The sequence below is a fragment of the Mustela nivalis genome, assembly GCF_964662115.1.
Source record: "Mustela nivalis genome assembly, chromosome: X".
In the NCBI taxonomy this organism is placed as follows: domain Eukaryota; kingdom Metazoa; phylum Chordata; class Mammalia; order Carnivora; family Mustelidae; genus Mustela; species Mustela nivalis.
The window spans coordinates 65,172,372-65,193,480 of record NC_139040.1 but is presented as its reverse complement, the minus strand read 5'-3'; the positions used below and the strand labels follow the sequence as shown (position 1 = coordinate 65,193,480).

Sequence of the window (21,109 nt, the reverse complement as noted above, 5' to 3'; positions counted from 1 at the left end):
CAAAATGCCAAGACAGGAATTTATCACAAAAGAAAGAACAAGGTCATGGCCAGGGATCTAAACAAAATACATATAAATAACAGGCCTGAGAAATTAAAGCAACAGTCATTAAGGATATTATCTGGGCTTGAGAAAAGCATAGACGACATCAGGAAGATCCATACCACAGAGAGACAAGAGCTTAAAAACAATCGTGACAAAATGAAAAATGCAGTAACAGATTAAAAACTGACTGGGTGCAATGACCACATGGAAGAAGAAAAGAAATGAATAAGTGACAATGAAGATACAATTACAGAAAATAAGGAAGCTGATAAAAAGGGGGAACATCTAGGACCTCGCGAGCAGACGTATAAGAACTCAGTGACTCCTCGAAAAGTAATTACATTTGTATCACAAGGAGTCCCAGAAGAAGAGGAAAAAGGGGAGAGAAGGTTAATTCGAGGAAACCAGAGCTGAAAAATTACCTAATCTGGGGAAAGAAAGAGACTTCCAAGTCCAGAAGACACAGAGAACTCCCATCAAAATCATCAAAAAAGCATGCCAACATCAGAGCATACTGTAGTTAAAGTTAAAAAACAAAACAAACAGAGACACAGAAAAAATCCTAAAAGTAGCAAGACAAAAGGAATACGTAACTTAAGAGGGAAGACAAACTATATTAGCAGCAGACCTGTCCATAAAAACTTAGCGGCCTGGAAGAGAGAGGCATGATATATTCAATGTGCTGAATAGGAAAAATACCCAGGCAAGAATACTCTATCCAGCAAGGCTGTCATTCAGAATAGAAAGAGAGAGAGAGAGTTTCCTAGACAGTAAAGGATTTCATGACCACTAAACCAGCCCTACAAGAAATATTAAAGGGGACTCTTTGAGTGGGAAAGACCAAAACTGACAAAGACTTGAAAGTAACACAGAAAACTGTCAGGAACAATGACAAGACAAGTAATAAAATGGTACTAAATTCATATCTAACAATAATTACTGTAATGTAAATGGACTAAATGCTCCAATCAGAAGATGTACGGTGTCAGATGGGATTAAAACAAAACAAAACAAGACCCACCTATATGCTGCCTACAAGAGACTCATTTTAGACCTAAAGAGACCTGCAGATTCAAAGTGAGGGGATGGAGAAATATTTACCATGCAAACGGACATCAAAAAAAGCCAGAATAGCAATACTTAAAACAGACAAACTAGACTTTGAAACAAAGACTGTAAGAAAAGATGGAGAAGGGCATTATACAATAAAAAGGGAGTCTACCCAATTAAGAAGATCTCCCCCACCTTGGGAGAATTCAAATAAATAAAAAATTTAATAAAAAAATAAAAGAACTCATTGATAATAGTACAAAAAACAGTAGGGCACGCTTATATCAAGTGAAGATCATCTAAACAGAAAATCAGTAAGAAAACAATGGCTTTGGGGCGCCTGGCTGGCTCAGTGGGTTAAAGCCTCTGCCTTTGGCTCAGGTCATGATCCCAGGGTCCTGGGATCGAGCCCCGCATCGGGCTCTCTGCTCGGCAGGGGGCCTGCTTCCTCCTCTCTCTCTCTGCTTGCCTCTCTACCTACTTGTGATCTCTGTCTGTCAAATAAATAAACAAAATCTTTAAAAAAAACTGGCTTTGAATGATATACTAGAGTAGATGGATTTAAGAGAGATCCATATGGTTTCACTTACTTGTGGAACATAAGGAATAACATGGAGGACATCAGGCAAAGGAAAGGAAAAGTGAATTGGGGCAAATCAGAGGGAGATGAACCATGAGGGGCTGTGGAGGGTGAAACAATCTGAGGCTTTTTGAGGGGAGTGGGGTGGTGGGTATTAAGAAGGGCACATATTGCATGGAGCACTGGGTGTTGCACATAAACAATGAATCTTGGAACACTGCATCAAAAACTACTGATGTATTTTATGGTGACCAACATAACACAATAACATATATATATATATATATATATATATATATATATATATATATATGGAGAGAGAGAGAGATTGATTCAGAAAAGAATTTCATCTTAAGCAGAATACATATTCTTTTCAAATACACATGGGACAGTCTCCAGAACAGATCACATACTGGTCAAAAATCAAGCCTCAACAAGTACAAAAAGAATGAAATCATACCATGCATACTTTCTGACCACAATGCTATGACCCTGAAATCAACCACAAGATAAAATTTGAGAAAAACCACAAATACATGGAAGGTAAATAACATGCTACTAAACAATAAATCAATCAGAAAATAAATTAGGAAAGAACACAGAAACAAATGAAAATGAAAACATGACAGCCCTTAATATTTGGGATGTTTCAAAAACAGTCATAAGAGGGAGTATACAGAAATACAGGCCCAACTCAAATAGAAAAATCTCAAATACGCAACATAACCTTACACATAAAGGAGCTAGAAAAAGAACAACGATGAGCACTGGGTGTTATATGCAACTAATGAATCATTGAACATTACATCAAAAACTAATGATTTTGGCTAACTGAATTTAAATTTAAAAAATGAAACAAAGGAAAAAGAACAACAAATGAAGGCTAACACTAGCAGAAGTGAAATAAGATTAGACTAGAAATAAATAATATAGAAATCAAAAACACAGGAGAATAGAACAATGAAACCAGGAGCTGGTTCTCTGAAAAAATTAATAAAATTGATAACCCCCTGGCCAGACTTATAAAAAAGAAGGTGGCTCCAAAAATTAAAATAGAAGAGAGCTCAAATAATAATACAAAAATACAAATAAAATAATATTATGAAAAATTATATGTCAACAAACTGAGTAATCTGGAAGAAATGGATAAATTGCTAGAAACATATAAACTACCAAAACTGAAACAGGAAGAAACAAAAACCTTGAACAGACATAACCAGTGAAGAAACTGAATCAGTAATAAAAAAATCTACCAACAAACAAAAGTCCAGGGCCATATGGCTTCACGTGGGAATTCTATTAAATCTTTAAAGAAGAGTTAATACCTATTTTTCTTAATAGAAATGGAAGGAAAACTTCCAAACTCATTCAATGAGGCCCACATTATTCTGATTCCCAAAATCAAAGACTCCACTAAGAAAGAGAACTACAGGCGAATATCTCTGATGGCTATGGATGCAAAAATTCTCAACAAAATACTATCAAATTGAATACAACAGTACAGAAAAATAATCAATCACCACGATCAATTGGGATTTATTCCTGCGCAACAGGAGTGGTTCAATATTTTCAAATAAATCAATGCGATACACCACATTAATAAAAGAGGGTAAGAACCATATGATCCTCTCGATAGATGCAGAAAAAAACATTTGAAAACATACAGCATCCATTCTTGATTAAAAACCCTCAAAAACCGAGGGACAGAGGGAACATACCTTGATACTATAAAGGCCATATATGAAAGACCACAGCTATTATCATCCTCAATGGGGAAAAACTGAGTGCTTTTCATCTAGCATCAGGAAAAAGGGATGTTTACTCTCACCACTTTCATTTAACACAGTATTAGAAGTCCTCACCTCAGCAAACAGATAACAAAAACAAATAAAAATGTATCCAAATCAGCAAAGAAGAAGTCAAACTTTCACTATTTGCAGATGACAGGATACTCTATATAGAAAATCCGAAAGAGGGGCGCCTGGGTGGCTCAGTGGGTTAAAGCCTCTGCCTTGGGCTCGGGTCATGATCCCAGGGTCCTGGGATAGAGCCCCGCGTCGGGCTCTCTTCTTGGTGGGGAGCCTGCTTCCCCCTCTCTCTCTGCCTACTTGTGACCCCCCCACTCTCTCTGTCAAATAAATAAAAAATTATCTTAAAAAAAATCCGAAAGACTCCACCAAAAAATTGCTGGAACTCATACATGCATTCTGTCCAGTTGCAGGATACAGAATCAACATACATTAATCTGTTGCATTTCTATAAACCTATAATGAAGCAGCAGAAAGAAAAACCAAGAAATCAATCCCATTTACAACTGTACAAAAACTGTTAAGACACCTAGGAAAAAACCTAACCAAAGAGGTAAAAGATCTGTATTATGAAAATTTAGAAAACACTGATGAAAGAAACTGAAGATGACACAAAGAAAGGGGAAAACATTCCATGCACATGAATTGGAAGAACAAGTGTTGTTCAAATGACTATACTACTGAAAGCAATCTATACATTTAACGCAATCTTTATCAAAATACAAACAGCATTTTTCACAGAGCTAGAACAAAGAATCTTAAAATTTGTATGGGACAAAAGCTAGAGGCATCACAATTCTGGACTTCAAGTTATCTGTAGTAATCTGGATGGTATAGTACTGGTACAAAAACAGACACACAGATGAATGGAACAGAACAGAGAACCCAGAAATGGACCCCAAAATACATGGTCAAAATGCATGTTTTGTATGTTTCTGTACAGAAACATACAAAAGAATTAAACTGGACCACTTCCTTACATCATAAACAAAAATAAACTCAAAATGGATGAAATGCCTAACTGTGAGACAGGAAACCATCAAAATCCCAGAGAAGAAAACAGGCAATAGCCTCTATGACATCAGCCATAGCATATCTTCTTACTTGGTATGTCTTAAGAAGCAAGGCAAACAAAAGCAATAATGAATTTATCAGGACTTTTCCTGCCACTTTACTGAATTCCCATATGAGTTCTAGCAATTTTGGGGTGGAGTCTTTTGGGTTTTTCACATAAAGTATCAGGTCATCTGTGGAGAGTGAGAGTTTGACTTCTTTGCCAATTCAGATGCCTTTTATCTCTTTGTGTTGTCTGACTGCTGAGGCTAGGACTTTTAGTACTATGCTAACCAGCAGTGGTGATAGTGGACATCCCTGCTGTGTTCCTGACCTTAGGAGAAAAACTCTCAGTTTTTCCCCACCGAGAATGATATTTGCTGTGGATTTTTCATAGATGGCTTTTATGATACTGAGGTATGTTCTCTCTATCCCTACACTGTGGATAGTTTTAATCAGAAAGGATGCTGTACTTTGTCAAATGCTTTTCAATATCTATTGAGACTATCATAAAGTTCTTTTATTTATGTAGTATATCACACTGATTGATTTGTGGATGCGGAAGTACCCTTGCAGTCCAGAAACAAATCCCACTTCATCCTGGTGAATAATCCTTTTAATGTACTGTTAGATCTTACTGGCTATTATTCTGGTGAAAATTTTTGCATCCATGACCATCAGGGACATCGGTCTGTAATTCTCCTTTTTGGTGGAGTCTTTGTCTCGTTTTGGGATCAAGGTAATGCTGTCCTCATAAAATGAATTTGTAAAGTTTTCCTTCCATTTCTATTCTGTCAGTTTCAGGAGAATAGCTATTAATTCTTCTTTAAATGTTTGGTAGAATTCCCCTGGAAGCCTTCTGGCACTGGGCTCTTGTTTGTTGGAAGATTTTTTTTTTTTTTTTTTTTTTGGTTGGGAGATTTTTGATTACTGCTTCAATTTCTTTCCTGGTTATGGGTCTATTCAGGCTTTCTATTTCTTCCTGGTTCAGTTTTGGTAGTTTATATGTCTCTAGGAACGCATCCATTTCTTCCAGATTGCCTAATTTGTTGGCACATTCAGTAAAGTGGCAGGATATAAAAGCAACGCACAGAAATCAGTTGCATTTCTATACACTAACAATGTGATTAAAGAAAAAGAAATTAAGGAGTTGATGCTATTTATAGTTGCACCCAGAACCACAAGATACCTAGGAATAAATCTAACCAAAGAGGCAAAGGATCTGTACTCAGAAAACTACAGAGTACTCAAGAAAGAAATTGAGGAAAACATAAAGAAATGGAAAACCATTCATGCTCATGAATTGGAAGAACAAATATTGTTAAAATGTCTATACTATCTAGAGCAATACACAAATTCAATGCAATCCCTATTAAAATACCATCAACTTTTTTCACAGAACTAGAACTAATAATCCTAAAATCTGTATGAAACAAAAGACCCTGAAGCACCAAAGAAATGTTGAAAAAGAAAACCAAAGCTGGTAGCATCACAATTCTGGACTTCAAGCTCTATTACAAAGCTGTAATCATCAAGACAGTATGGTACTAGCACAGAAACAGATGTATAGATCAATGGAACAGAACAAGAACCCAGAAACGGACCCTCAACTCTGTGGTCAACTTATCTTCAACAAAGCAGGAAAGAACATCCAACGGAAAAAAGGCAGTCTCTTCCACAAATGGTGTTGGGAAAACTGGACAGCCAGATGCAAAAGAATGAAACTGGACCATTTCTTTACACCATACACAAACATTGACTCAAAATGGATGAAAGACCTAAACATGAGACAGGAATCCATCAAAATCCTAGAGAAGAACACAGGCAGCAACTTCTGTGATGTTGGTCACAGCAACTACTTTCTAGACACACCTCCAAAAGCACAGGAAACAAAGGCAAAAATGAACTATTGGGATTTCATCAAGATAAAAAGTTTCTCCACAGCAAAGCAAATAGTTGACAAAACCAAAAGACAACGAAGAGAATGGGAGAAGATGTTTGCAAATGACATATCATATAAAGGGCTAGTATCCAAAATCTCTAAAGACTGTATGAAACTCAACACCTAAAAAACAAATAATCCAGTCCAAAAATGGGCAGAAGACATGGATAGACATTTTTCCAAAGACACCCAAATGGACAAAAGACCCATGAAAAAGTGCTCAACATCACTTGGCATCAGGGAAATACAAACCAAAACCATGAATACCACCTCACACCAGCCAGAATGGCTAAAATTAACAAGTCAGGAAATGAAAGATATTGGGGAGGATGCAGAGAAAGGAGAGCCCTCCTACACTGTTGGGAATGCAAGCTGGTGCAGCCACTTTGGAAAACGGTATGGAAGTTCCTCAAAAGTTGAAAGCAGAGCTACCCTACAACCCAGGAACTGCATGGCCAGGTATTTATCCAAAGGATACAAACACAGTGATTTGAAGGGGCATCAGCACCCCGATGCTTATAGCAGCAATGTCCACAATAGCCAAACTAGGGAAAGAGCCCAGATGTCCATCAATATATTAATGGATAAATATATCCACTGTGTGTACACACACACACACACACACACACACACACAGGAACATTACTCAGTCATCAAAAAAAATGAAGTCTTGCCATTTGCAATGACATAGTTGGAACTAGAGGGTATTATGCTAAGCAAAACAGGTCAATCAGAGAAAGACAATTATTGTATGATCTCACTGGTACGTGGACTTTAGAAAACAAAACAGAGGATCATAGGGGAAGAGAAGAAAAAATAAAACAAGATACAACCAAAGAGGGAGACAAACCATTAATCTTAGGAGACAAACTGAGATTTGCTGGAGGGGTGCGGGGGTAGGGGAATAACGTAACTGGGTGATGGACATTGGGGGGTATGTGTTGTAATAAGCACTGTGTATTTTAAGACTGATGAATCAGACCTGTACCCCTGAAACAAATAATACATTATATGTTAAAAAATAAATAAACTATCGGGACTTTTCAAGATAAAAAGTTTCTGCACAGTGAAGGAAAACAACTGGCAAGACTAAAAGGCAACCTCCAAAATGGGAGAAGGTATTTGCAAATGACATATCCGATAAAGGGTTAGTATCAAAAAATCTATAAAGAATTTATTAAACTCAACACCCAGAAAACCAAATAATCCAGTTAAAAAATGGGCAGAAGACGTGAATAGACATTTTTCCAAAGAAGATACCCACACGGCTACCAGGAACATGAAAAGGTGCTCAACATCTCTCATCATCAGGGAAATACAAATCAAAACCATAACAATATACCATCTCACACATATTAGGATTGCTAAAATCAACACAAGAAACAATAGGCGTTGGAAAGGATGTGGAGAAAGGGGAACCCTCTTACACTATTGGTGGGAATGCAAACTGGTTCAGTCATTCTCAAAAACAGTAGGAAGGTTCCTCAAAAAGTTGAAAAGAGAACTACCTTACAATCCAGCAATTCTACTTGTAGGTACTTACTGAAAGGATACAAAAATACAGATTCAAAGGCATACATGCACCCTAATGTTTAAAGCTGTTTTATCACCAATAGCCAAACGAGGAAAAGAGCCCAAATGCCCACTGACTACTGAATGGATTATGAAGATGTAGTATACATATGTGCATATGCATGCACACACACTGGAATATTACTCAGCCATCAAAAATAAATCCTTCCATTTGCAAGGATGTGGATGGAGCTAGAGAGTATTATGCTAAGTGAGATAAGTCAAAGAAAGATAAATACCATATGATTTCACTCATATGTAGAATTTAAGACAGAAAATAGATGAACATGGGGGGAGAAGAGAAATCATAAAACAGACTCTTAACTACAGAGAACAAACTGAGAGATGCTGGAGGGGATGTGGGTGGGGAGATAGGTTAAATGGGTGATGAGTATTAAGGAGGGCACTTGTGATAAGCACTGGGTGCTGTGATGAATCACTAAATTCTACCCCTGAAACTAATATCACACTCAATGTTAACTGGAATTTAAAAACTTGAAAGACTGAAAAAATATATAAAAAAGTATAATCAGGAAAATCATGCTCCCTTTCCTATCCCTTTTACCTCTATCTCCACTCCATAAACAGTCAATTTCTTTAGTTTCTAGTTTATGCTTCCTGAGTTTGTTGTTGTTGCTTTCTCTTTTACTAAGAGTTCTTTTTATTTGGCATTGAAACCCAAAAAAGAAAGGTTTTAGTCTATTTTATGTTAATCAAACTATTAAACACTGTTATGTATTGCCTTAGTATAGTAATAATTAATATCCACGATCATACCTCTAAGCCAAAGACTGTGAATCATCAAATATTAAATTCTTTCCAGCTCAACTTAGGCTATTTCTTTTTTTATAATTTTTTATTGAAATATAATTGGCATAGAATGTTTTAATACTTCCAGGTGTATGACACAGTGATTAGACAACTGTATACATTATTCAGTGCTGGCCTCGGTAATGTAGTCACCATCTGTCACCATAAGGCATTGTTATAATATTATTGACTATATTACTTATGCTGTACTTTCAATATCCACGACTTATTTAAAAGTGGAAGTCTGTACCTCTTAATTAAAGAACAAAATGTTATTTGCCAAAGGAAAGGTGGATGAGAGAATAGGCAAAGTAAAGTGGATTAAGAGGTACAAACTCTGAGGTTTTTTTTCCCACAGAAATAAGTAAATATCACATATTCCTTTTTCCCCCCATCCTCCTTGCAAATAGCAGCATACAACAGATTCTGAACTGTTCTTTCTTTCATTTAACAACATATCTAGAAATCATGCCATATAAAGCTCCCTTTACTTTTTTCTCTTAACATCATCTGTCCTTATTTTAGAAATGCTTTATTTTCCATGACCTGTGGCGATATTAATTATTTAAGTTGCTTTATGCTCTTTTCATTGTCTATATTTTCTACCGAATTCCTTTTTTTCTGCTTGTTTAAGAGGTCTTCCTTTATTATCCATTGATATTTAGTAATGGAGCATTAGAAAACTGACTAGAAACTATGTGCATGGGAATGGGATTTTCAACTGTGGGATTTCACTGAAGAATGATCATATGGATACATGGTCATCTTGCTGGGGTCTCCAAATACAAATAGCTTTTTTTCCCCCCTGGGGCTACATGAGTCTTCTGCAGAGACTTCTTCAATTATCTCCTGATGAAGGAAGGAGTAGTGATATTAGAAATAAAGAAATGGTTATGGAGCCAGTGGCAGAAGAGGGTCTATGGTCTTTTTTTGGTGTGCTTTGATTTCCAGTTAACCTTCCCCATCTTTGTTCACGTGCTAGACAATTTTCTGTCTAGAGCCTCTAAGACTCAATTTCCTGACAAGTCAACCTGCCGCCTCTTGCCAAGGCTGGGAAGCAGTAATTACCAGGCTGTGGGGTTAAGGAGGGGCCTTGAGAATTCTATTTCTTATGCAGATGTAACATTATACTACAAGGCACTGTTGACAGAATACATGAGGTTATATACATTTCACTAGAAAATGAAAGTCTCTGATTTTCATAATCAAGCAAATAGAGAATGATCAAATTATAAATACTAAGATATTTTAGATACATGTGCTATAATCATTAATATATTAATTATAGTTCCAATTATAATCCAAACTTCAACTGGCAATGTTGTAATATAACTGTAGATACTGTCAACCTCAAAGTATGAGACAAGAAAGCTCAAGCTTGTCAAGTACCTTTACCACTTTATAAGAAAAGCCTATCTGCATGCCTGCATACAATGGAAAGGTTAGTAAAAAAGCACCAACAGCAAATTTTATTTCAGATTCTTTCTTTTTAATTTCTTTCCTCCAAGTTTTTATTTAAATTCCAGTTAGTTAACAGATAGTATAATGTTAGTTTCGGGAGCAGAATTTAGTGACTCAACCCATACATACAACACCCAACTGCCCTCTTTTGAATATCAATTGGATAATAAAGTGTATTTACAGCATTTCACATTTAAGGCATTCTGGTATATAAGCATACAGAAAAAATTAGTTTGTTTTCTACTGAATGTAAGCACTTGCGAAAAAAAAAACAACAAAAAACCTAGGGTTACTCAAGTACACACAGGTAAGACTATATAACGATATACATGTACATATCTAAAAATATATATATACATACACACCACAGAAAAATCAACAGCTTATATGAAATTTTAGTGGTGTGAAAAATTCTCTCGATAACTCAATATAGAAAGTACATGAGAATGCTTTTCCTCTCTCAACATCTAGTATTCAGGCTTTCAAAATGATAAAGAATTGAAGGTTTATTTATTAGAAGGGAAACATAATAATAGAAAAGGCTGAATGGAAGGTGAAAAACTGAACAGTGTGAGAAATAACCAAGTACTAGGATGTGGGAAAATACATTCTTATAAAGAGTAGAGAAAAGGAAAATTACCAATCACTACAGTGGTATTCTAAGTTGATCAGAACATTTAGAAAGTAGTACGCTCTTAATAGTAAAGCCCTCAGAAGGGATAAAGCAGGCTACCCACTTTCTTACTTTCCCCAGGAGGAAAAAAATAAAAGTAATCATGTTTGCAAGTGAATATTTTATGGTAATTTTCTTTTAGACATCAAGGGTATGTGCAGATATTAGAAAAAATAAAAATACAAAATACAAAAATGATAATGAGCAATGATTCTGTGCAGAGCAAAACTGAACGCAAAAAAATATTTTATGTATATACTCCCTAAAATCTGATTCTATTATATGAGGCTTTAATGCTTTCCTGATACAAGTTTGCTTTTAATACTTCGATGAAAAGTGAGTTAATGGTTTATTTCTTCTTGGAAGAAAAATGCCTTTGTTTTCCTGTCAAAAGGAGTAAAAATGGGAGTCCTATCAGGATTCACTCTTATTTAAAGAACACAAATTCTACATTTTTCTTTAGAAACAATATTTATTAAGTTATTTGTGTTTGTGACAATTTTCAATGTTCTTCATGTACTAAACTTTTTTTTAAATTGCACTGCAACTAAGATCTAATGTTCTATTAGTTTCAGGTTTAAAATATAATTATTCAATAATTCTATACATTTTTCAGTGCTCATCAAGTGTACTCTTATTCCCCTTAATCTATTTCACCCATACCCCCACACCACACCTCTGAAGACCACCAGTTTGTTTTCTATATTTAAAGGGTCTATTTTTTGTGTCCGTTTTTCTTTGTTCATTTGGATTGTTTCTTAAATTCCACACATGAGTGAAATAGTATGTTACTCATCTTTCTCTGACTGATATAACTCATCACTATATCCTCAAGGTTCATGCATATTGCTACAAATGACAAGATTTCATTTTTTTTTATAGCCAGGTAATAGTCTTCTTTATCCAATCTCTATGGATTGACAGGTGAGAAGTTTCCATATTTTGGCTATTGTAAATATTGCTGCAATAAACACAGGGGTGCATATATCTTTTCAAGTTAGTAATCTCATTTTCTTTGGGTAAATACCCAGTATTGGAATTACCTATTTTCAATTGTTTTTAAAGATTTTATTTATTTATTTGACAGACAGAGATCACAAGTAGGCAGAGAGAGAAGGGGAAGCAGGCTCCCCGCCAAGCAGAGAGCCCGATGTGGGGCTTGATGACCTGAGCCGAAGGCAGAGGCTTTAACCCACTGAGCCACCCAGGCGCCCCTATTTTCAAATTTTTGAAGAACCTCCACATTGTTTTCCACAGTGGCTGCACCAATTTACATTCCCAGCAATGGTGCATGAGGGTTCCTCTTTCTCTGTATCATTGTCAATATTTCTTATTTCTTGTGTGTCTGATTTTAGCCATTCTGAAAGGTATAAAGTGATATCTCATTGTGTTTTAATTTGCATTTCCCTGATGATTAGTTATGGTGAGCATCTTTTTACGTGTTTGTTGGCCATCTATACGGCTTCTCTGGAAAAATGTCTATTCAAGTCCTCTGCCCATTTTAAAAATCAGATTATTTGGGTTTTGGGGGGTGTTGAGTAGTATAAGTTCTTTATATCTTTTGGTTATTTAGCCCTTATCAAATATATCATTTTACAAATATCTTCTCCCATTCAGTAGGTTGCCTTGTAATTCTGTTGATGGTTTATGTCATTATGAAAAAGTGTTTTAGTTTGGTGTACTCACAACAGTCTAATTTTGCCTTTGTCTCTCTTGCCTGAAAAGACTTAGCTAAAAAAAGTTTCTATAGCCAGTGTCAAAAAAATTATTGCCTATGTTTTCTTCTAGGAATTTTTACAGTTTCAGGTCTCACATTTAGGTCTTTAATCCATTCTGAGTTTATTTTTGTGTATAGAGTAAGAAAGTGGTCTAGTTTCATTCATTTACATGTACCTGTTCAGTTTTCCCAGCACCATTTGTTGAAGAGACTCTTTCCTCCTTGTATATTCTTGCCTCCTCTGTCATAGATTAACTGGCCATATAAGTGTGGGTTCATTTTTAGACTCTCTATTCTCTTCCACTGACCTTTTTGTCTAGTTTTGTGCCAGACAACCACAACTTTGTAATATATCTTGAAATCAGGGATTTTAATATATCCTGCTTTGTTCTTTTTTGGATTGCTTTAGCTATTTGAGGTCTTTTGTGGTTCCATAAAATTATTTTTACAGTTCTAGGAACATGATGTTGGTATTTTGATAGGGATTACACTGAAGCTCTATAGACTGCTTTGGGTAGTACAGACCCTTCACCAATCTTAATTCTTCTAACTCCTGAACAAGAAATATCTATTTGTGTCATCTTCGATTTCCTTCATCAATATTTTATAGTTTCCATAGTACAGAACTTTCATCTCCTTAAGTTTATCCCTAGGTATTTTTATTAAGATTAGGTTGTTTATTCCAGATTTTTATTCTTTCTTGAGACAGGCCTATACTGGTATAATCTTCCAGCTTGGAACACTTTTGCTGCATCTTAATGAATTAGAAACACTGTGTTTTCATTTTCATTTGTCTCCATGTATTATTTTTATTTTTTCTTTGATTCTTTGTTGAGCCATTGGTTGTTTAGTAGCATGCTGCTAAGCTTTCAAGTGTTTGTAGTTCTTTCCCTTATTTTTCTCATTCACAACTGCTTTTTAGTTTTATATCTTTTTGTTTTGGAAAGATGCTTGCTGTGGTTTTATTTTCTTAAATTCAGAAACTCGTTTTGTGCCCTAATATGAGATCTATTCTGGAGAATGCTCTACGTGCACTTGAAAATAAGTGCATTCTGCTGTTTTTTGATAGAATGTTCAATAAATAGGATGTTAATTTCATCTGGTCCAGTATGTCATTCAAAGTCACTCTTTCCTTTATTTTCTGTATAGATGATATACCCATTAATGTAAGAGAGGTGTTAAAGTCAGTTATTATTACTGTGTTAATTTCTTCTTTTATGTCTCTTAACACATGATTCATGTTTTGGAGTGCTCCTATGTTGGGTACACAAATATTTGCAATTATTTTATCTTCTTGCTGGATTTTTCCCTTTTATCATCATGTAGTGTCCTTGTTTCTTGTTACAATCTTTGTTTTAAAGTGTGTTTTGTGCAATGAAAGCATTGCTCTCCTGGCTTTCTTTTCACTTCCATTCACATGGTAAATGTGTCCTTCCTTTCAATCTCCATGTGTCTTCAGGTCTTGAACTGAGTCTCATGTGGGTAGCACTTAGATGGAGCTTGCAATTTTTATCCATTCAGTCATTCTGTGTTTTTACTCCTCCCATGTGTTTTAACTGGAGCATTTAGTCCACTGACATTCAAAGTAATTAATGACAGGTATGTAATTATTGCCATTTTGTAACTTGTTTTATGGTTGTTTTTATAGTTCTTTTTTTCCTCCATCTTCCCTTTTCTCTTGTGATTTGATGGCTTTCTTCAGTGTTAATGCTTGGATTGCTTTCTCTTTGCTTTTTGTGTATCTACCACAGGTTTTTGATTTGTGATTACCATTAGGTTCACATGTAATATTTTATGCATATAGCAGTCTATGGAGGTTGATAGTTAAGTTTGAAGCCATTTTTAAAGTAGAAAAATTTTACTTCCCCGACATTTTATGTATGTGGTATTATACTTTATATCCTTTAATTTTGTGACTCTCCTGATTGCTTTTCTTAAAGATTTATTTATTTATTTATTTGAGAGAGAAAGCATGAGAAGGGGGAGGGTCAGAGAGAGAAGCAGACTCCCCGCTGAGCAGGGAGACTGATGTGGGACTCGATCTGGGACTCCAGGATCATGACCTTAGCTGAAAGCAGTCACTTAACCAACTGAGCCACCCAGGCACCCTCTTGATTACTTTTACAGATATAATTTATTTTATTGTTTTTCTGCTTTAATCTCCATACTTGTTTTATAAGTGATTAATACACTACTTAAATTATATGTTTACATTTACCTGTGACATTTTTTCCTTTCATAATTTTCTTACTCTTAATTATGGCCTTTTCTTTCCAAAGGATTCCCTTTAATTTTTCTTGAAGGCTGTTTTCATGATAATGAACTCCCTAAACTTTTATTTGCCTGGAAAACTCTCTCTCCTTGTATTCTGAAGATAGCCTTACTGGGCAGAATATTCTTGGTTCCAGGTTATTTTCCTGTCAGTAGTCTGAATATACCATGCCACCCCCTTCTGGCCTACATAAAGATTCTGCTGAAATATCATGTAAAAAGCCTTATGGGGTCTCCCTTGTATGTAATTATTTTCTCTTGCTGCTTTTAACGTTCTCTCTTTATCACTACTTTTTGCCATTTTTGGTTATTATGTGTCTTGGTGTGAACCTCCTTGGGTTGATTTTGTTTTGGGTTCTGTGTGCCTCCAGAATCCAGATGTCGGTTTACTTTAGTTTTCAGCTATTATTTCTTCAAACAAATTTTCTTCACCCTTCTCTCTCTTCCTCCTGGGATTGCTATAATGTGACTGTTATGATCCTTACTGATGTCCCTGAGTCCCCTTAATCTAGTCTCATTTTTTATTATTCTTTTTCTTTTTGTTGTTCAGCTTGATTTCATTACTCTGTCTTCTAGCTCACTGATCCATTCTTCTGTCTCCTCTAATCTGCCAGAGTCTCTCTAGTGTAGTTTTTTTTTTTTTTAAAGATTTTATTTCTTTATCCGACAGAGAGAGACCGAGAGCATGCAAGCAAGGAGAGCAGCAAAGGGAGAGGGAGAAGCAGGCTCTCTGCTGATCAGGAAGCCAAATGCAGGGCTTGATCTCAGGATGCTGGGATCATGACCTGAGCTGAAGGCAGATACTTAACTGACTGAGACACCCAGATGCCCCCCATCCAGTGTATTTTTAATTTCAGTCATTAAGTTCATCTCTCACTGGTTCTTTTTTATTTTTTCTATGTCTTTACTAAAGGTTCATTGAGATTCTCTACTTTTCTGTCTAGCCTAGTGAGTTTCTTTAAGATCATTCATTTGAATTCTTTATCAGGCAATATTGTTCATCTCTGTTTTAATTAGTTCTCCTGATTTACTTCTGTCCCATTCTCTCTCATCTAGGACATAATTTGTCTGTCTCCTCATTTTGTCTAACTCTTTGTGTTTGTTTCTATGTATGAGAAAAGTCCACTAAGTCTCCTGATCTTGAAAGTAGTGGCCTTATAAAGAAGAGGTCTTGTGGTATTTTGTAGCATAATGTCCACTGTTCACCAGAACCAGGAGCTTCAGGGGTATCTCCTAGTGGGTTGTGTGTACCCTACTACTGTGGTAAGCTGTGCTTACCTTAAGTCATTAGATGCATTGTCCACTTTTCATGTTCTGGGTGTACCAGGCAGGGTTTGTTCTCTGTGCTGTTAGGGGAAGAGTCTGGGGCCACTGTGGGCTTATAATCTAGTAGTGTGAGCAGCCAGACCAGATGTGTGCTCTCAGCCCCTCTGAATGGGTTCCAGTCACACCAAATTGCAGGGTCCTTTCCCTCTGTTGCCCCCTTAGAGACTTTGATTAGTGGGTGGTGCCTGTAGTCAAACCAGATGCCTGCCCCCAGTCTGTCTGTTATGGTGGCAGTAGCATCAACCTTCAGGGTGCTCTTCCTGCCTTTTCTTGAGAGGCTTTTGATGGTGGGTAGGGCCAACTGTCAGACCAGATGCCTGCCCAGTCTGTCTGCCATTGCTGCAGTTGCACTGCTGTATGTGGTTATCTTCTCTCCCCAGGACAGAAGGCTCTTTGGAGTGGTGCAGGTCCCTGCCAGGGCTGCTTGCAGTGTGTGTCTTGGCAGAAACTGCTTTGGAGGGATGGTTGCTAAGTGGGGTGCATCCCCCAGAATGCCGGATGTGGTGTTGGCAAGACAGGTGATAGAGTGTTCCTCCTGATTCCTGCAACTGTCTGGCTATCTAGGCTGTGGGTGGGGGAAGCAAAATGGTTGCCCACTAGCTCTTCCATTCTTAGGGAAATCTCTAATAATAATCTCTACCCTGGTGGGGTTTTTTTTGGTTTTGCTGGCTCTTTAAGGCCCAAGCCTCAGTTTCCAATTGCCCTGTGGGCCTCCCACAGCTAAGTTAGCTGATTTTTAAAGCACCTGGCATTAAGTCTCACTGATTGTAAAAACTCATAAAGTTAAGCCCCATTTTAAAGCCTAATGTTTTGGGGACCTGTCTTTCCAATGTAGTTCCCCCACTGCCTAAGGTGCCTGGTGTGGAGTCTGCTCCTCTCCCTTTTCCATGCTTGTGGTGTTCCTTCCATTTGTGGTTAGTCTCAATGGGATTCTGGTTCCAGACTGTGTCTGCCCCTCCTACGCTTTTCAGGTGGCCTCCTGTCTGCAATAAACTGCAAAGTCTGTTCTGCCAGGGCGTTTTCGTGTTAGTTGCACGCTGTGATTATCTAGATGTGTCTGTGGGATCAGGTGAGCTCAGGATCCTCTTGCTCCACCATCTTCCCCCAAATCCCCCCATACTAAACTTTAAAGTTAAATCTCTTACCTGATCCAAGACAATGATTTCATCTGCATCAACCACTGTTGACAATCTGTGTGCAATAAAAATAGAAGTTCTATGTTTGACTGCATCCTTCATGGCACTAAGAATAGTCTGTAAGTTTGACAAGAGTAGGAAAAAAAGATTAGGTAAATGTACATTAAAATAACCATACATTTCTTAAAGGAACATATAAAATGCCAATGAATTTTTTATTATATAAACTTTATATCACTACCAAATATTTGACCTATTCTAATAATTACTAAAAGGAGAAAACTGATCAAAAAGGGAAGGCAAATATGCCACATTATCATGGAAAAAATTATCTTTTAGATAGGCAACATTTCTTTAAATTAGAAAGACCTGGAGAGGGTGGATATTTCTATACTTAAAAATGAACAAATAACAATGATGAATCCAATGATATTAGGAACATAGCTGGGTATGATGTTATCTGGCCAATGAGAATAAAAATAAAATGTGATAGGACTCAAGCAATAGGATGTAGAAAATTTCAGATCAGTAGAAAGGAGATTCAAAGGGTACAGGAACATTTGCTTTTAATTAGTTCAAACTCAGAGGACAGATGGGCAATAAAGACAACCATGTATGGTAACTTGAGCAAACTTCCTTTTCAAAAGTATTCTGATTTCTTTATCCATCATCAATTGATGGAGAGCTGGGCTACTTCCATATCTTGGCTATTGTAAATAATGCTGCTATAAACACAGGTTGCATGTATTACTTTGAATTCATGTTTTTGTATTTTTGGGGGGTAAGTACCCAGTAGCACAATCACTAGATCGTACACTAGTTCTATTTTTAACTTCCTGAAGAACCTCCATACTGTTCTCCGGAGTGGCTACACCAGTTTGCATTTCCATCAACAGGGCACCAATGTTCCTTTTAACATCCTTGCCAACACCTGTTGTTTCTTGTGTTTTTGATTTTAGCCATTCTGACAGGTAGGAGGTGAAATCTCATTGTAGTTCTGATTTGCATTTCCCCAATGATAAGTGATACTGAGCATCTTTTCATGTGTCTGTCTGCCATTCGAATGTATTCTTTGGAGAAATGTCGGTTTATGTTCTCTGCCCATTTAAAAAATTTATTAGAAAGTGTTTATTTATACAATGGAAAATAACACAGTCATTAAAAAAAAGAATGGAATCTTGCCATTTGCAATGACATGCATGGAGGTAAAGAGTATAATGCTAAATGAAATATGTTAGATAAAAAACCAAAAGCCATATGATTTAGTTCATAAGAGTAATTTAAGAAACAAAACAAACAAGCAAAGGAAAAAAGAGAGAAAGAATGAGACTGAGACAAATCAAGAAATGACTCTTAAGTATAGAAAAGAAATGAGTGGTTACCAGAGGGGAGATGGGTAGGAGGATGGGTGAAATAGGTAATGGGAATTAAGGAGTACAGTTGTTGTGATAAGCAGTGAATAATGTAAACTGGTGAATCACTATATTGTACACCTGAAACTAATATAACACTCTATATGAACTATACTGAAACCAAAATAAAATTTAAAAAGAACAAACACCCTTATATCATAATGCACCGAAAAAAAAAAAAACAAGAAAAATAGCAAGAGGATGGAAATGGCTACACAGAGAGCAAAGCCATTAATTTAGACACACATTGTGATAAAGCTAAGAACGAAATGTCTGGCTCCCTTTCCTCTTGCCCTAGAAGAAAGGGCAGCTTCCTCCCAATACCTCTGGCCTTTCCCAAACATAAGAATTCTATGCAGGGCACACTGAAATGGTGTAGGACTATCTTTGTCAAAATAATTCTGAAGAGCAAGTTTTTAGAATGCTTTTTTCCCTCCAAAATATCCAAGATTCAGAAAAATAGGCCAGCCCCTCTCCCCCATTATAAACAGAGGGAATGACTCTGAGACACACTGGCCCTGAATACCCAATTGAATAAAGAGCAAAAGGAAGGAAATGGGGGGAAAAAGTATTCTGACTTCTTAGGGAACTCTGGCAAACATTTTTTATTACAGTATAATTAACAATGTTATATTAATTTCAGGTGTACAATATAATGATTCAATAATTTTATACATTACTCAGTGCTCATCAGGATCAGTATACTCTTAATCATTTTATTTCACCTGTCCTCCCACCAACCTCACCTCTGACAACTACAAATTTATTTTCTGTATTTAAGAATCTGTTTGGAAAACACATTTTTGTTTACTGCTTTTAAAGTGTAAAGGAGCTGTATATATATATTCAGCTGTACTTGGAAACCTGGGTCTAAGTACAGCTAACATGATGGAAACAGCAATGTGGGGTTGGGCATATACCCAATGGCTCCCTGCAGATATTTCTAAACATTGTATTTATTAAAGGAATAAAATTATCAAGAGTAGATGTGGCTACCCAGGAAGGGAAGAGCTTATATTTTACTAAGACAGATGGTAAATCAAATGTGGGGCCAATTCTAAGAAAAATTGTGATATTTGTGGGGACTCATCTTCCTCATTCTCAAGAACTTAAGCTCTGACATTCTACTAAGTGCTATGGACCTTTTAAAAAGGCCCATTAAAATTTACTAAATCTGCTGGTAACTCATTCCCTTGGGGGGTTGTCTACTAACTCTTAATGGGTTATGCTCTGTGATATAATAAAGTTACCTGACTCAAATAATGACTGTTACGACTTTTAATTTGTGGTAAACGTGGATACTACCATTGTAGATATAAAGTTCTTGCAAGCAGATTCCCATTTGGAAGGGACAGAGGAGGAGGAGAGGAAGAGAGAATCTTAAGCAGACTCCATGCCCATAGCAGAGCCAGATGCCGAACTCCACCTCATAACCCTGAGATCATGACCTGAGCTAAAATCAAGGGTCGGACACTTAACCGACTGAGCCACCCAGGCGCCCCAAGATTCCCTTTAAATATAACGAATCCTTATGCTAAACAAGTCACTTAGATATTAAGCTATTTTAAACATACGGCAGATCAAATATGCCCTGAAACTTAACGACATATGCAAATATTATGCCATACATGCTGCAAAGCTGAAATTAAGCCTATCCTTCAACATTGGGTTTTTCCTATATATTTAAATAAAATGTAGATGAATGGAAGTAACTGACAGATAATCTGCCTATCTTCAGTTCTAGATTAAGGGGATCCATTCATGAAATTATCATTATTATTAAGACTATTGTATTTAATGCAAAGATGTTGTTATGAAGTCTAACGTAGTTGCTGAGTTGTACCATGACATCAAGTGTCACAACATCTCGGTGCTGCACAGTATATTTTGTGAAATGAATATAAATTTATACCAGCACCACAGGCTGCGTGTGCCTGACTTGTATTTCAGTGAGTTGCTCCATGGTAAGTGAAAGGTTTTCTGGTGTATGCTTGTGTCACAATCATTTACATGACCTATTTTCATGAGTTGTAAGTAGCAACAGCAGAAAGACTAAAACATTCTTCATCTGTCAGCAGATTAGGCAATTCTTACAAGCTTTGCAAGATGTAAGGATAATAGAATAGTCATAAGCTTCAAAAAGAAGACACTTCTGCAAATGGACTTAGCAATGTGATAACTGAATGCAACCTGACATTCTTATTATCAGCACTTGCCATATGGGGACAAAGGGCCAGATATTTTGCTCTATGG

At 36.5% G+C, this 21,109-nt stretch overlaps 2 protein-coding genes across 4 annotated transcripts in view; both read right to left on the bottom strand.

Moving 5' to 3' along the window:
* ZDHHC15 (zDHHC palmitoyltransferase 15) overlaps nucleotides 1-21,109 on the bottom strand; it is a 1,212,570-nt gene that overhangs the window by 787,761 nt on the left and 403,700 nt on the right. The window lies entirely within an intron of this gene.
* ABCB7 (ATP binding cassette subfamily B member 7) overlaps nucleotides 1-21,109 on the bottom strand; it is a gene marked incomplete at its 5' end in the record, with an annotated part of 170,507 nt that overhangs the window by 7,046 nt on the left and 142,352 nt on the right. Inside the window, one exon of the mRNA XM_082716518.1 lies at nucleotides 17,454-17,561. Coding sequence (XP_082572644.1) covers nucleotides 17,454-17,561 — 108 coding nt within the window. The remainder of the gene's footprint in view (nucleotides 1-17,453; nucleotides 17,562-21,109) is intronic.